The sequence below is a fragment of the Saccopteryx bilineata genome, chromosome 4 (assembly GCF_036850765.1).
Source record: "Saccopteryx bilineata isolate mSacBil1 chromosome 4, mSacBil1_pri_phased_curated, whole genome shotgun sequence".
Taxonomy (NCBI): domain Eukaryota; kingdom Metazoa; phylum Chordata; class Mammalia; order Chiroptera; family Emballonuridae; genus Saccopteryx; species Saccopteryx bilineata.
The window spans coordinates 223,744,078-223,761,811 of record NC_089493.1 but is presented as its reverse complement, the minus strand read 5'-3'; the positions used below and the strand labels follow the sequence as shown (position 1 = coordinate 223,761,811).

General features: G+C 41.6%; 1 protein-coding gene across 1 annotated transcript in view; it reads right to left on the bottom strand.

Annotated features, from left to right (window-relative positions):
- RHOBTB3 (Rho related BTB domain containing 3) overlaps positions 1-13,787 on the bottom strand; it is a 59,192-nt gene extending 45,405 nt beyond the window's left edge. Inside the window, exons 1-3 of the mRNA XM_066273854.1 lie at positions 13,490-13,787; positions 13,090-13,315; positions 8,202-8,388 (exon numbers count right to left, since the gene is read on the bottom strand). Of these exons, the coding sequence (XP_066129951.1) occupies positions 8,202-8,388; positions 13,090-13,315; positions 13,490-13,491 (415 nt within the window). The 5' untranslated portion in view covers positions 13,492-13,787. The remainder of the gene's footprint in view (positions 1-8,201; positions 8,389-13,089; positions 13,316-13,489) is intronic.
- Between the last annotated feature and the right edge of the window lie 3,947 nt (positions 13,788-17,734).

The window sequence follows — 17,734 nt, the reverse complement described above, 5'->3', positions numbered from 1 at the left end:
AATAGCTGAATGGATATTACCAAGGTTAATACAGTAACTGTACATGAGCCAGCAGGGCAGGCCTGCTTCCTTTTACACAACCTTGACATTCTGAGCATCAATACAAATTTAACAGTTTGGTTGTCCATAAAAATAATGGGAACCGGTGGGTTGTCTCTCTTTTTAAAACAAATTTAAAATATATTCTCCAAGTTGAATAGACCTTATACTTTTATTTTAATAGAATCCTCAATTTAACTTGAATCTTCAAGGCTGCAAAACTGCCACTCTCTGTAGACTTCATATAAAGTACATTCTTATTAGTCCAGACATTTCAATTATTAGACTCTAATGCAGGCATTTGGCTGGTCTGTCAGAAATTTTGTGCTGGTCTGCTAAAGCATTCAACTGCAGAGGCAAATTCAGTTACTCTTTATCTTTTTCTTTAAGACTTAAAAATAAAAACTGAAGGAATAAAAAGTATTTACTCAAAATATGTACTGTCCCAAGATTCATACTAGCACCATATACAAATCTATGACTGGGAAGGTGCTAGATCAACCTATCTCTAAGTATACTCCTTAATAAGGCTAAAAATGTATGTTCAACTCTCTATGTGTCAGCAAGCTTAATTTTGTTCAAGCCAAGGTGTCAGGCATATCACTGTTCAAAGGCAGCCAAGTCAAAAGGAGGTAAATCTATTTCTAGAAATGTACACTGTTATATATAGGTTAGCTTCCCTGAGAAGCAGCCTCTGAGATGGAAACTGGTGGCAGAAGGTTTATTGGGGGGGGTAATCTCAGGAACAACTCTTCTCAGGAGTGAAGAAAGTGGGACCTGACAGAGGAAAAAATCAATCCCAATATAGTTAGTTGCAATGGAGACCTCAGATGATACTAGCAGGGCTCTGGAGCTTAGATGGCTCTTAGGGTGGTTCCTCATTTAGAGAAAGGCAGCTGGACCTTTGATTCCTAAATCTACCAGTAAGTAGAGGAGGACTGCTGAGTGGAGGGGGCATAACTTTAGGCAAGCAGCTTCTATCAGTAATGCCTGAAAAGGACTCAGCTCTGTGGCATCAGCAGCCGACCAGCCCAGCAACAGAGGGCGTAAACAGTGGCCTTGAAAGGGCAGCTGGGAAATTCCCACAGCACATACAACAAATTCTCTACCAATGAGCTGCATATAGATGGAACACACACACACACACACACACACACACACACACACACCGTGTATACCAAGAATATTTAGTGCATACTACATATATAATTATGCATGTGTGCACTCATGACTTAGACAATTTTAGCTTCACTGGAAGCATACTACAGCTTAGAAACCATGTACATACTCATATCCTCATTTTACAAGGGGGAAACTGAGGCTTGGAGAGGTTAAGTGAAGGCTATGAATAAACTTAAGCATGTTGTCCAAGTCTCTTTGTGTTAGAGATGGAGAAACAATAAAAACCTGTTACTTGCTCCACCTGATAAAAGGGCATCAAAAAATAAGCTAAAAATTTAGTTTGAGTAAAGAATTACAAATTCCAAACATACTGTGATTTAACAGTTTGGCTTGTGTTCTCTAAATTATGCCACAAATTATACTCTGAGTTTCTGCATTTACTTTCTCTAAGATCATTTTAGGTTTGGAGCAGATAAAGGTTTCACACAGAATTTAGCCTATGTTGAAAAACAGCACATTGGTATTTCACATCATTTACAAAACCTTCATAAACAGCGGCTTTGGTTTTCTGAATACAGAGGGCTTCTTATGCCTACAAAGTTCTCCTTATTTTGATGGAATGGGGTGAGTGGGCATTAAACTTTATTTCTACAACAATAAAATAAAATAAAGCCCAGTCAGTAGTATTTCAAGTGAATAATTAAAGGAACATAATTTAAAATAATTTTAAACAAGTAATCTTTATTTAAAGAAAAATATAATAAATTTTAGGTTTAGTCTAGCTGAGTGGGGTCTTCCATTCTGAGTAGCCATAAGCAAATTATTGACACCCATGCCTAGAAAGCCCCTCCTTGTGTCTAATCCTTGAATAGCCTCTACATCACAAAAGACAAAATTCTTTTTGCTTTCACACACACAAAAGGAAAAATGCCCAATCATTATGTATTAGTTAGGAGAATCCACAAAACATTTATGGATTAAATAAACCTCCAAAGAGCATTTCATCAGAAACAGAGGATTAAAATAGTTTTAAATTGTGGTGACTTCTTCAGGAACTCACTCCGGTGAGTCTACCTCAGGGTCAAAGGGACTTGTGAGTCAGAGTGTTATACTTTTAGTTAACATTGTAGAGGTTTTTTTTCTTACATATTGTCTTCTTAGTTATCACCAAATGTCTGTTATTTTAAAGCAAACAGTATAACTCTGGAACTAAAATGAATAGAATCTCTTTCAAAGCAGTGGCTTTGAGAACCTGTAGGGTGATTCTTAAAATGTTGCCAAACTTGGAACTTTTAGAAATCTTTGGAAGAAGACTGGCCTAGCAACGCACTGGTCTATATCAGAGCTTCAAAAAGAAAAGAATATGTGATGCAAATTTTCAGAAACTGAAGGCTATGAATAAACCCTAAGCATGTTTGCAAAATATTTTTCTACTTTAAAGATAAATTCAATATTTAGTAAAAGCCAAAAAATTATTCAGAACCAAGAATGAAGATATACATAGCCAAGCTTGTCAAAACATGTGTTACAGCCTGAGCAGGCGGTGGCGCAGTGGATACAGCGTTGGACTGGGATGCGGAAGGACCCAGGTTCGAGACCCTGAGGTCGCCAGCTTGAGCGCGGGCTCATCTGGTTTGAGCAAAAGCTCACCAGCTTGGACCCAAGGTCGCTGGCTCGAGCAAGGGGTTGCTCTGTCCGCTGAAGGCCCATGGTCAAGGCACATATGAGAAAGCAATCAATGAACAACTAAGGTGTCGGCAACGAAAAACTGATACTTTATGCTTCTCATCTCTCTCCGTTCCTGTCTGTCTATCCCTATCTATCCCTCTCTCTGACTCTCTCTCTGTCTCTGTTAAAAAAAAAAAAAAAAAGACAGAGAAAAAACATGTGTTACAAAGGCAATAGATGAGACTGTGTTTGCTGAACTAATTCTAAAAAGAGATCAAGAGAGGAGTCATTAGGAGTTTCATGTATTACAAGGTATTGGCAGGGGAGGAAAGACAATAAAGTCCTTGAGTTGAATAGACAGATTTAGCTTTGTAATTACTTTGTGATCAAATCTTATATGGTAAATTAACTTCATCTTGTCAGTAAAGTTTTTTTCACTTATGTATATTATTTATAAAATCATTCAAACATTCATTGATTAAATGTTTATTAAGCACCTACCACATCAAATACTACTGATATTAGGATATACACATAAAAGAAGTTCATAGTCAACTGAGTCAAGAGAAACATGACTGTAAACAATTATAACATACCTACTAAAATAAAAGTGTACAAAATCAGCATGGGAATGGGAGAAAATTCACTCTGCTTGGGGGATTATGGAAGGCTGTACAGAAGAGGTAATGATTTCAAAGAGAAATATGGTGCTCTGGCCAGATAGCTCAGTTGGTTAGACTCTAACCTGATGTGCAAAGGTTGCAGGTTCAATCCCTGCTCAGGAGACACACAGGAACAGATTAGTTTCTCTCTCTTTCTTTATGCCTTTCCTCTCTCTCTCTCAAAACAATAAAAAAGATTTTTTAAATAAAAGGCAAATATGAATTTGCAATGCAGGTATGATGGGGCTGTGCAGAAGGGCACCTTCATCAGAGGCTAGAGCATACACAGAGGCCTGGGTGTGAGGAAAAAGAGAGCACATTCACTTCAAGGTTCATGAGGGCAAGCTAGGCCCTGGCCGGTTGGCTCAATGGTAGAGCATCGGCCTGATATGTGGAAGTCCTGGGTTCCATTCAAAGTCAGGGCACACAGGAGAAGCAACCATCTGCTTCTCTATCCCTTCCCTTCCCACAATCTCTCTCTCTCTTTCTTCCCCTCCCGCAGCCATGGCTCAAGTGGTTTAAGCAAAGTTGGCCCCAGGCACTGAGGATGGCTCCATGGCCTCACCTCAGGCACTAAAATAGCTTGGTTGCTGAGCAACGGCCCCAGATGGGCAGATCGTCTTCCCATAGGGAGCTTGCTGGGTAGATTCCAGTGGGGTACATGTGGGAGTCTGTCTCTGCCTCCCCACCTCTCACTTAATAATAATAATAAAAAAAGATGGCAAGCTAAACCCACACTGCAATCTCTTCTCCCTGCTGAACAACAAAATGATGAACTAAAAGGCAGGAAGAAGGTAAGAATGGGAGGGGTGGGGGATGAAGGAAGAGAGGGAAGGAGGGAGATGTGTATATACAGCAACAAAAAATCAGAGGAGAGATCCTGACCAGCCCAGAAACTAGGAGTGCCTAAGAGGCTGAAGGCAGGGAGTACAGGACCAAAGAGAGCCCAAGCTCAGAGTACAGACAGGGCATCAAGTTCTGTACTGTGACAACATCACGGATGCTCACTTCTCAACCCTGAAGGGAGTAGGGGAGGAGAAGACCCAACGACAATCCAGCAGAGAGCAGCTGGAGCCTCCCAGTGAAAGCAGCTGAGCCTGCAGACCCTGTGAGCACTCCCACTTCCCACCCCTGCCCCAGAGAGTAGATGGTCAGAGGAGGAGAGAGGCACCAATCCAACAGGGAATCTGAACTGCAAAACTAGGCAAATTAAAAATTATCAAACAGGCCCTGGCCGGTTGGCTCAGTGGTAGAGCATCAGCCTGGCGTGCAGAAGTCCCGGGTTCGATTACCGGCCAGGGCACACAGGAGAGGCGCCCATCTGCTTCTCCACCCCTCCCCCTCTCCTTCCTCTCTGTCTCTCTCTTCCCCTCCCGCAGCCGAGGCTCCATTGGAGCAAAAGATGGCCTGGGCGCTGGGGATGGCTCCTCGGCCTCTGCCCCAGGCGCTATAGTGGCTCTGGTCGCAACAGAGCGACGCCCCGGAGGGGGCAGAGCGTCGCCCCCTGGTGGGCGTGCCAGGTGGATCCCGGTGGGGTGCATGCAGGAGTCTGTCTGACTGTCTCTTCCCATTTCCGGCTTCAGAAAAATACAGAAAAAAAAAAAGTAAGTATAATTGAGAGGGGTTTTTTCTTTTTAAGTATTTACATCCTTAAAACAGGAACAAGAAATTATGAAAGAGAACCAATTACAGATCTTGGATATAATAGTTGTTGAAATGAAAATTTAAAGCAAAACACCAGAATGGACCCAGAAGAACTACGGTATTTTTCACTCCTAAGACGCACCTGACCGTAAGACACACCTAGAGTTTTTGTTTGTTTTTTTCTTTTACATTTTATTTATTCATTTTAGAGAGAGGAAACAGAGACAGAGAGAGACAGAGAAAAAGAGTGAGGAGCAGAAAGCATCAACTCCCATATGTGCCTTGACCAGGCAAGCCCAGGGTTTTGAACCGGCGACCTCAGTGTTAGAGGTAGGTGCTTTACCCACTGTGCCACCACAGGTCAGGCCACACCTAGGGTTCTAAGGAGGAAAATAAGAAAAAAAAATGTCCTGAACCAAATGGTGTGTTAAAATATTTAATAAAATATACCACAATAGGCCCTGGCTGGTTGGTTCAGCGGTAGAGCATCGGCCTGGCATGCAGGGGACCCGGGTTCGATTCCCGGCCAGGGCACATAAGAGAGGCGTCCATTTGCTTCTCCACCCCCCCTCCTTCCTCTCTGTCTCTCTCTTCCCCTCCCGCAGCCAAGGCTCCATTGGAGCAAAGATGGCCCGGGCGCTGGGGATGGCTCCTTGGCCTCTGCCCCAGGCACTAGAGTGGCTCTGATCGCGGCAGAGCAACGCCCTGGAGGGGCAGAGCATCGTCCCCTAGTGGGCAGAGCGTTGCCCCTGGTGGGCGTGCCGGGTGGATCCCGGTCGGGCGCATGCGGGAGTCTGTCTAACTGTCTCTCCCTGTTTCCAGCTTCAGAGAAATACAAAAAAAAATAATAATTTTATATATATATATATATATATATCACAATAATATTTCAACAATGTAAACTCAACAGCAGTGTTAACAACCATTAGCACTGTTACTAACAAATGAGAAGAGACTTTAATGTTCAAATACTCTTCTAGTTGTCCGGGAACCCACAGCAGCTACAAAAAAAAAAAAAAAACATTCGCTCCATAAGATGCACGGGCATTTCCCCCCCACACACACACTTTTGGGGGAAAAAAAGTGTGTCTTATGGAGCTAAAAATATGGTTATTTGTGAGCTGGAAAAAAAATAAAAGACCAAGAAATTCTCCCATAATGTGACAGGGAGAAATAAATGGATAGGAAATATAAAAAAGAAAGATAAGAAAAATAGATGAGAAATCTAGAAGTTTCAACATCAGTCTAGTAAGAGTCCCACAAGAAGAGAATAGGGAAAATGAAGAGAATGTGATAATTGAGTATGTCAGAAACTTGAGACTTTCTCAGATCTAAAGAAAGACATTAAGTTCTTCAAGTAATTCAGTATAATGGGTACAGGACAAAGAAGATACACCTATCTTGTATTTTAGGTAAGACTTTACAACAGAAAATTACTGAAATGAGATAAAAATATTGGAATAAGGGTATCAATGGGAACTCATGATTTAAAATATACATATTAGATAAAGCCACATATATACAGGCCCAGAAGTCACTACACCTAAAGTAATGAACACCCCTAGAGCCCAGATTTTGGTTTCTAAATATCATTACTCATTATAAGGAGCCAGGGCTCCTTGAAGAAAGGACTGATTTTTGGGCTGGGACAGACAATGTCTAAGGTGAACCTGGGACATCCTATGTCAGACAATAAGGAAGAAATCAAAAAGTAATTGGAGCTAGCTTTAAAAGTCATAATCAGACTACAGTGGATTGAAGAATGAATGGGAAGTCAGGACGAGTACTCAGGAAGTGTGGACAATACTTTTGAGAAATATGGCCAGCAACAAAAAGAAAGATAGGGAAACTGAGGAGATGTGGTATCAAGCAAGGATCAAACCTACTTTATTTGTATCTACAACGTTAAACATGTACCTACCTTATGACCCAACAACCCTACTCCTAGGTAAAAACCTAAGTTAAGCATTATCGAAAGGAGCAGGGATAAATAAATCACATGATATTCACACAATGGAATAATATGTGGCAATAAAAAGAACAAATTACAGATAAGGACAACATAGATGAAGCTCAACAGTATTATGCTAACTGAAATTAGTCAGACACCAGACATACTGTATACTTCCATTTGCATGAAGTTCAAGAATAGGTAAAACTAATCTGTTTTTAGAAGTCAGAATGGTGGATACCTCTAGGAGGGGTGTTATTAACTGGGAAGAGGCATGAGAGAGCCTTCGTAAGTGCTGCAATCATTCTATGTCTTGGTCAGTGTGATGGCTGCATGGTTGTATACATATGTTAAAATGCACTTCATTCAAAGATTAGTGAACATTATGTCCTTTACTTTGCTATAGCTTAATAAAAATGAATAAAACTAAAAACTTAGGCCCTAGCCAGTTGGCTCAGTGGTAGAGCATCGGCCTGGTGTGGGTAAGTCCCGGGTTCGATTCCTGGCCAGGGCACACAGGAGAAGTACCCATCTGCTTCTCCACCCCTCCCCCTCTCCTTTCTCTCTATCTCTCTCTTCTCCTCCTGCAGCCAAGGCTCCATTGGAGCAAAGTTGGCCTGGACGTGGAGGATGACTCCATGGCCTCCACCTCAAGCACTAGAATGGCTCTGGTTGCAACGGAGCAACGCCCCATCTGGACAGAGCAAGGTGGATCCCAGTTGGGCACACGCAAGAGTCTGTCTCTCTGCCTCGCTGCTTCTCACTTCAGAAGATTACCAAAAAGAAAAAAAAAACCCCAAAAACAAAAAACCACTAAAAACTTAAAGACAACTTTACAGAGAAAATACCATTAAGAACTATGAAATGTCACCAAATCAAAGTGAATTCTGAGTTGGCCCTGAGAAATATGAGCCATCATAATCACTGAAGAAATTTTCAATACTTTGATATCTCATTATCATAGTCAATGATGAAGACAAAACAGCTGGCATTTGAACCCACAGTCATTTTGGGTTTTTAATAAAAAATTGTTTTAATCATTAATAAGCTTAGCTCTATTTAAAATTAATATAGTATCTATACTCTCATCATAAAAAAGAAAATTAAACACTTACCATTTTGTCTGGTACCGACAGCAGCAATGATTACTGGAACTGAATTTAATGCTCTTTTTATTACCGGAATATAATTATCCTTCACTTCGTGAAATGAAAACTTATCATTTACGTTGTATTTGATCACAATGATGTCAGCGCCCCCAATTAGATTTCGAGAGGTATACCAATCACTGTCAAAAATGTCCTAAAGCAAAATGCAAAGAGTAATCTTTAGTCTGTTCTCATATCAATCATGAAAAAACAGTTTAATTTTCTTGCTATATTTTAACTTTTGGAATTCATTACAAAATTTTATTATACAAAACAATATACTTTTTAAAATGTTTGAGGTCTACCAACTTCTTTTTTTTTACTTTTTATTTATACATTTATCCTAGACAAGTATATAGACGATCTAAGAATTCCTGAGACTCTAATGAAATAAGCAACCTCTTTCAATACTTGTATTTAAAAATAAGCACTGTTTTAAAATTTTTATGCTTTATTTCTTTCACCTAATAATTTAAAAGACATAATGCTATACATTAAAAAGCATCAGTATGAGTAAAAAAGCTTCAAATGATTTTCCATGACCTAGACACTGCAGAATTGTTCATTGTTTGGAATTGTAAAACACTGTAAATCCTGGGGCATGCCATATATTTTATCCATATTTTCAAAATTCACATATACTTTTCAACTTCATGTGTCCTTTGGACAGCACTGCATACATACAGCAAACGGGAATGGTGGGGGTTCCTCCATAAAAAGACATGGTGTATTATAAGATGCTAACATGGTAAAGAATACTTCTGCAACTCATGTAATTTGCTCGTATAAATTAAAACTTTAGGATAAATCTAATTTTCAAACCTTTACTTTTGGACTATACTTAATAATATTTATATTTAGAACTGGGGCCAAAGTAATTCATATGGACCCTGGCCCTTAGAACTTAGTGCTTTAATATTTTTAAAATAATTGTTCAGTTTTTGGGTGAAGAGTGGTATAAAGAAAATATCTTTACACGTCTTAATGACACTGCTAAATATGTATAAGTAGCTTTATTCTATTCTAGTTAATTATTAATCACTGTCATTTCATGAGGCCTTTAGTATGTATTTCTAGGATGTAATAAAGCCAGATTACGAAAATAGACAGCTATGCAGGCAAATCTGGACCGATGCCTGATTTTTTTTATGAATAAAGATTTATTGGAATGCACACACAAAAATAGACAGCTAGATGTGACTAACAGATCCAAAAACTATTGACTATGAAAGTTTTCACTTTGCAATATGAGACTAAAACAGGGTTTACAGTGTTTGAGTCTATCAATCAAGATCTGTATCTGTGTGTCAGGACTTGATCCTAGAATGAAAAATTCTGGAGGAGTATAGCACAGCAGTGCCGTATGGCCAAGAGCTTCTTCCCACAGGACCTTCCCAGCCGCAGCACAGCCTGTGTCAATCCCTTGTACCTTCCCAACCCACCCATTTCCTACAAGTACACTCAGAATAAGAATTATTACAGGATTTTTAGATATGTATACCCTACTGAAAATAGGATGGATACGGCATTTTTAAAGGAAGATTAAAACCAAAAATCCCGAAGGCAAGCTGGAGGAATAAAAAGTGCAAAGTCTTGCACTTAGTAGAGAGTGAAAGAGGGGGAGAAGTGAAGTGGGACATGGATCAAGAAAATGTGAAAGCTTCCCAGAGGAGCTCTGTGCTCATTTCCAAATCCCAAACCACAAAACCCATTCAGTTCCAACTGTATCTGTTATAGCATTCAAGCTCAAAGTATACAAGTATGACTGCGTCTAGATGTATAACAAGGAAAAAGGACGGTAGAAGAATGGTATACAAAAACAAAACCTAAGTGGGACCAATACTAAGCAGCCATTTGACTCTGAGAGACCTGAGTTCTTGCTCTTTGTAACTTGTTCTTTGCATTCCAAATAGTTCAAAATTACAGAGGTACTGGAGAGGTGTAGAGAGGCTTGGAGAGAGATGGGGGTGGAGGAGAACATTTAAGAGAAAATGGGCTTTGGCATCATTAACACCATGGTACTGAGAATATGAAGATATACAAATAATTCTATTTTTAATACAAATCAGTTTCAAACCTTGCACAGGAAAACTGTGCATGCATTACCTCACCACTTCTTGTGGAATTATTTTTGATAAACAGGAAAAGATCCAGAAATAAAATAACTGCAACAAAAATGGGGTGGGTTTGAGAGAGAGACACTAAATGATGAGCTATGTAATATAAATTGGAAAGACATTTATTTTCAAAATGCCAAGTATATATAGCAAGGATCCAGAGTAAAGCTACAGATCTACCAAAGAAAACTAAGGAGAAGCACAGCTATCTCATTTCAGCTCCAAAGAAGCAATAGCACATTTTTTCTCAAACTATGTCAAACAGAAAATGCTCCATTAGTTTCTAGAAATATTAAGGAAATAAAAATTTTCCCACCACCTGTAAATCAGTTCCAGGATTTCCTCTAGGAGATTATGCAACACAAGGCTTAGTCCCACATTTGAAGAATAAAACTCATCTTTTAAAAACTAATCTGAATTTTTATAGCAGAATAACAATTTTATGCTACTTGATTGTGGGGCTGAAAATACAATACTAACGACTAACCTTTCTGCATTGATGCATTGTTTAAATTTTGAATGATGTGTGGAAAAACTACTATAGCTTAGCATTAAGTGCTACATGGTTATACTGAAGTTGTAATGACTCTATTATAACAATTACCACTTACTAAGTGCCTACTACATGCCAGCTTCTATACTAAGATCTTTATATGAATCATCTCATTTACTCTTCAGCACAGCTCTAAAAGTAGAGATTACCATATTTACTGTATAAATAGAAAAAGTAAGGCGGAGAGAGGACAAGAGTCTTTGCAAGAAACATAGCCACTACATAACAAAGTAAGGATCTGAAATCAGGTCCTTTTGATATCAAAACCTGTGCTCTATCTACTTTGTTATATTTAATACTCCGATTCAGTACATGTCAAATATCAGCTGAGGAATATAATCAACTTTAGTATCTAATGTGCTTTTACTTAGTACAAAGAGAAGAAAAGCACCTTGTAAAAAGTAACTCTACTAATATAGTCTCCTATATCTGTAGACCACTATAATCTAGAAATTATACCTGGTTATAAACTCAGTGCCTTAAATAGGACCAGACTCTAACCCAGCGGTTCTCAACCTGTGGGTCGCGACCCCAGCGGGGGTCGAACCGACCAAAACACAGGGATCCGATGGCTTTAGACGACCCCTGTGTTTTGGTCGTTGGACCCGCCGGGGTCCCGACCCACAGGTTGAGAACCGCTGCTCTAACCAAACAAATGTGATTAGCATGATAAAACATGCTAATCAGTAAATGGCAAAAATCCAGACTACTGAGGCTTATTTTAATCCATTTGGAAGATTTCATTTACTACAATTCATGGGATCACAAGTATTCCTGTTTGCTAAATTAGCAACATTAACAGAAAAGAGTTGACAGCTCAAAGAAAAAAAATGTAAAAGGCAATCCTAGCATCCTAATTCATCTTATTTTATTTTCCCTACATTTATTTCCTCTACTCGCTCAACATTTGCTCAACTTCATGCAACCAATACATTTTTAGTGTTAGTTCTTTTACAATGAGTGACCAAAGTTAAAAGTGTTTCATTTGTTTGCATGACTCCAGCCAATAAATTCTTTAGCAAAACTTATGATCAGCATCATTGTTGTCATATCTAGGAGTTTAATAACATCATTGTTATTGAAAAACTGTTTTTCATTTATTTCAGCCTATTAATATAAATTTTCTTTAACCACAAATTTACTTTGGAAAGTAATCTTTTCTTCCATAATGTGAAAATTTGCATAAGAAAATTTCCAATGTAAGTTCTACACATTTCTTTAGGAAGGTATATTAATTCTCAATAGCCCCTAATGCAGTTTTTAAAAATTGCTGTTCAAATGTAGAAATCGCACATAATAATTTGCATTTTCTTTTTCAAACACTAAACTTTCTTCTGTTACAAAATGTAATCTTTAGTAGCAATATAACTCCAATACAAGTAAAACATCAAACATTTTCAAATAAGATTTAACAAAAACATTAAAAAGTATGATGTTATAGTGTGCTAAAAACATTTACATGTGTCAGGGAGTAGATTCCCTTCTTTTATGAAACACCCAAGAATTCGATTAGAATTTACCGACTTCATTACAATTTGTCAACTATTGCAATATTTAAAGCTTTTAAAAAGTTCCAAGCAGTATTAGTAATACTTGATTTACGAGTCACTAAAAACAAATGCCTAATATATCAATAGTATCTACATTATTAAAATTAAAACACTAATTTAAAATGTCCAAAGGTAAATAGTAATATAAATGAATTCTTTACAATTCTCAGTCCCCATCCTGCCCTCTTCTTTCCAGGGTCCTACTTCTGAACCACCCCAATGAAATGTATTCTTGCCTGTGATGAGCTTTCAGAAAGCTTTATTTTTAGAACACTAATATCACAGTATCACTCAAAGGGTACGTATAAAGAACATTACTCTCAGCTGGTGAAACTTTGTGACCTCGTCCTTCGTGACTGGCATATTCAATTGTCAGCGTCGAGGGACAAGCCACAGTCGTGAAGTGTAAGCACTCCACTTTCCCACTGACGCTTTCTGCCTTCTAAGAGTGCTCTTTGGGCTGCTCCCTGCCCGATGAAACAAAGGACCAAAGATTTCTCAAAACTGTTTGAAAACTCTACCTGAGTGACCCGGACACTTCACATTCACGAAAGGGGAAAAGGAGGGAAAAGATTTTTTTAAAAATGAAAGAAAAGCTGCGTCAGCCTCATCACAGAGCCGCTGCCGCGCCTTACCCAGACGGGACAGTCGTGGACCACTAGCTTTACATTCCCAAACGCGCTGGCCTGATACTCAGTGAACACCGGGCGCGCCACGGTGCTGGTCGCGTTCAGCAACAAGCTGCTTTCGTCCCCGGAGACCAGCGGGCTTCTCCCCAGGTAAGTGCGGATGAGCCCCGACGGCCGACTGTCCTGGTGGAAGGAGTCCCCCTCGTTCCCCAGTGCCACGATGTGAATGGACCTGCAGGGCAGAGAAGGGGGAGGGGAGAGGTGGCGCGTGGTCAGCGCGAGGCGCACTTCAGTCCGCACAGGAAGTGCGGGGACAGCGCGCGGCGAGGATGGGCGCGAGCCCCTCGCCCCGGGGCGCAGCACGCGCTGGGGCTGAAACAATGGCAGGACCGCGACGCGTACGTACATGATCTCAAATCCAAGAGCAGGGCGGCGACTCGAAGAAATGCGGCTCCACGCGGCCTCTCGGGCCAGTCCGCGGCGTATCTGCCCGCAGTCAGCTCATCCCCGGCCGAGTCTGCCCCGCGTGCCCCCACGGCGGCGCGGCCGACGCAGAGCGGGCCCGCCCGCCAGCCAGCCAGCGAGGGGCCGGGGGCGCCCGAGTCCGGCCGAGTGCGCGGAGCCAGACAGTCAGGAAGTGCCCGAGAACAGGCCGGGCGACCGCGCCGTTCCCCGCCCCCGCCCCCGGCCCCCGCCGCCGCTGCCGGGAGTCGCTGGGCGCCCAGGCGCTGCAGCCCTTCCGCCGCGCAGTTCCTCGGCGGGACAGCAATCGCCCTCTGCTGTCGCCGCTGCCGCTGCCGCTGCTCCTCCCCCTCCCGAAGGGGGGGGTGGTGGGAGACAAGCTGGGCCTCCGCCCCCTCGGCGGGCCGGGCGGGCGAGGCACGTGCCGGCCTCGGGGGCCGGCGGCCTCGGGGAAGCGCTCCCGGTGGAGGCCTGATTCCCGGAGGCGGCGGGTACAAAGAAGCGGCCCGCGGCGCGCCGCAGAGAATAAATGAGTACTGTAAATGCAACGCCCAAGCCGGGGAGCTCCCGATCGCCAATCCGCCTGCAGCAAGTTTGTTCAACTCGAAAGGCTGTAACCAGAGCCAGTGAAAGGGGGGTAGGGCGGTAGGGCGGTGAGGCCCCCCGCTCCCTAAAGACTGGAAAAAAGAGGTTAGTGAAGCTGGGGATCCAAGCCCGCTAGTCTCTCCAGCAGCCCAGTTTTTCCCTCTTAGCTTTGACCGAAAGTGTTTTACCTCGTCTGCCGCTTTGTCATTTGTCAACATGCACGACAGCTGTTTTATAAAATCACGCTTCTGGGGTGGGGGGGCACATTCATGCTGGTGCAGAAAGGGCTCTTTGTTCACACACCAATTTGCTAATATCGCTCTGGGAGGATAAGTTGACATTTCAAGTTACATTTAGCATACATATTTTACCCAAAACTAAAGGATTTTAAGTGTTGGGGTTCTTCCCGCGATGGATTTAAAAAGAAGCTCCGTGTGAGGTGTTGAACACTTTTACAAGCTAAATGCTAGTTTACTTAGAGATTTTTTTCAATACACATTGTGGCAACATACTTCATAATAGTTCTTCAGACCAACTGAAAAAATAATATTCGTGCTAATACAAGAATACTTTAGATTCCTTCGTGATAACGCACAGAAATAACGTTATGTCTCTAAAGGGCCTCAAACCACCTCAGTGCAAATGAACCGTGGAATCCACTAAAGCCAAGAAGGGCCAGAGGTTACTGTGGGCTCAGCTTCTCCACAAACATGAAAATTCTTACAATTGCTCTGTGTTGAAGGAGCTCTTGTTAATGTCTTTATTCATTTATTTTGCCCTACTTTAAAATTTTGCTGCTGCTTTTCTCAACAGAGCTATTTTTTTTTTTTTTTTTTTTTTTTTTTTCTGAAGCTGGAAACCAGGAGGCAGTCAGACAGACTCCCGCATGCGCCGGAGGGGGATCCACCTGGCACGCCCACCAGGGGGTGATGCTCTGCCCATCTGGGGAGTCGCTCTGTTGTGACCAGAGCCACTCTAGCGCCTGAGGCAGAGGCCATGGAGCCATCCTCAGTGCCCGGGCCATCTTTGCTCCAATGGAGCCTTGGCTGCGGGAGGGGAAGAGAGAGACAGAGAGGAAGGAGAGGGGGAGGGGTGGAGAAGTAGATGGGCGCTTCTCCTGTGTGCCTTGGCCAGGAATCTAACCGAGACTTCCGCACACCAGGCCAACGCTCTACCACTGAGCAAACCGGCCAGGGCCTCAACAGAGCTATTTTTAAGGTATGAACTGGGAGTTAGGGCAGTGAGAAGACTAGGGTAAGACGCCTTTGGAATGCAAACAGCTTTTTATGTTAGGTCCTTGTGGGTCAGATAAAAATAGTGTAATAGTTTTTTATATCATAGAATGTGTTAGGAGGCATTCTTTCTCTAGTCGCGGATTTTTTTTCTTTTTTTTCATTTTTCCGAAGCTGGAAACGGGGAGGCAGCCAGACAGACTCCCGCATGCGCCCGACCGGGATCCACCCAGCATGCCCACCAGGGGGCGATGTTCTGCCCCTCTGGGGCGTCACTCTGTTGCATCCAGAGCCATTCTAGCGCCTGAGGCAGAGGCCACAGAGCCATCCCCAGCGCCCGGGCCGTCTTTGCTCCAATGGAGCCTTGGCTGTGGGAGGGGAAGAGAGAGACAGAGAGGAAGGAGAGGGGGAGGGATGGAGAAGCAGATGGGCGCTTCTTCTGTGTGCCCCAGCCGGGAATCGAACCCGGGACTCCTGCACACCAGGCCAACGCTCTACCGCTGAGCCAACTGGCCAGGGCCTAGTCACGGATTTTTTTTAAAAAACCTAATTTCCCTTTGCACTCAGTATAATTCCTCTTTTAGTCTCCAGAACCCTAAACCATCTTGAAATATTTGAGTACAGTATCACCGTTTCTCTTGGGTTAATAGAAAATATATTTTCTCATAGTCCTTTCCAGTAACTACAGGTCAAAATCAAAGACACATAATGGATGAATGGATAAATAAAATGTGACATGTACATCCAATGAAATATTACTCAGCCTCAAAAAGAGAGAGAGGGAGAGAGAGAAAGAAAGAAGGAAATCCTGTTATTTGTTACATGAATGAATCCTTAAGACATTTTACTTAATGAAATTAGCCAGTCACAAAAAAAAAGTACTGCATTTTTTAAAAATTTATTGATTTTAGAGAGAAAGGGAGAGAGATAAACATATATCTGTTCCTTGTGGTACATATATACAATGGAATAGTACTCAACCATAAGAAATAATGACATTGACATTTATGACAACATGAGTGGACCTTGAGAACATTCTACTAAGTGAAATAACTAAATCAGAAAAAGCTAACAACTACGTTTATGGTTTTACACATAGGTAGAATGTGATAAGGTGCCAAGGAACTGCAAACTATTAACATTAGTATTTTGGAAGGAAGAGTCAGGCCCCCTTACCCTTCCTTTCTAAGGGAGAAAAAACAAGGAGAAGAGCTTGCAGGGGCAACTGAGTCAGCTAGTCATAATTTTTTTTTTATTATTTATTCATTTTAGGGAGGAGAGGGAGAAACAGAGAGAGAGAGAAGAGAGACAGAGAAGGGGGGAGGAGCTGGAAGCATCAACTCCCATATGTGCCTTGACCAGGCAAGCCCAGGGTTTCGAACTGGCGACCTCAGCATTTCCAGGTCGACGTTTTATCCACTGCGCCACCACAGGTCAGGCTCAGCTAGTCATAATTTAACTACTTCCTATAGTTCTCTGGAAAGACTGGCGCCACATGCTATACCAGTGGTAGTCAACCTGGTCCCTACTGCCCACTAGTGGGCATTCCAGCTTTCATGGTGGATGGTAGTAGAGCAGCCAAAGTATAAATAAAAAGGTAGATTTAACTATAGTAAGTTGCTTTATAAAGATTTATTCTGCCAAACAGCGAAAATCTGACATAAAGTACTTGGTAAGTAATTATTTTTATATGCTTTAACTTGCTATAACTCTGCTTTATAAATTTTATAAAGTAAAGTTACTTCCCTACTTATAAATCACCATTACTGTGGAACCAGTGGGCGGTTAAAAAATTTTACTACTAACAGAGATACAAAAATGGGTGGTAGGTATAAAAAGGTTAACCAACCCTGTGCTAGACAGAGCAAAGAAGATAGAACCTATCTGAAAACCCCTTCGTCTTTTCTGTTCTTTAAAGCCTTCAGGAAAACAATGTTTACGTACCTTAATTTAAAATTCCTACACTAATCCTGACTCACCCTCCCATCTTGGAGTCATGAGAGTGACATATACCTCTAGACAAAGGGATCATGAGCCCCACCCCCTTCCATGAAAAACCTACATTCTGTAACATTTTATATGCTTTCTAATAATCATTTTGAAATTATTTGTATATGCAAAACTTGTAAACTAAGCAACCAAGGACTAGCTTTAGACTTCCTAATAAGCTAACCCCAACACTCTGAGCAAAAGGTAACTTCATTTAGCTTCTCCCCTTATCCTAAACTAAACATTTCCCACTATTGTGGGACAGGGTTAGGTTGTAAATCCTAGAATGTTTGGGAATGTCTTTGCCAGGCATGTAAAACATTTATCACTACTGTGTTATCTTATGGTCTTAGTGTGTAGAAATGTTTTTTCTTTTGATAGAT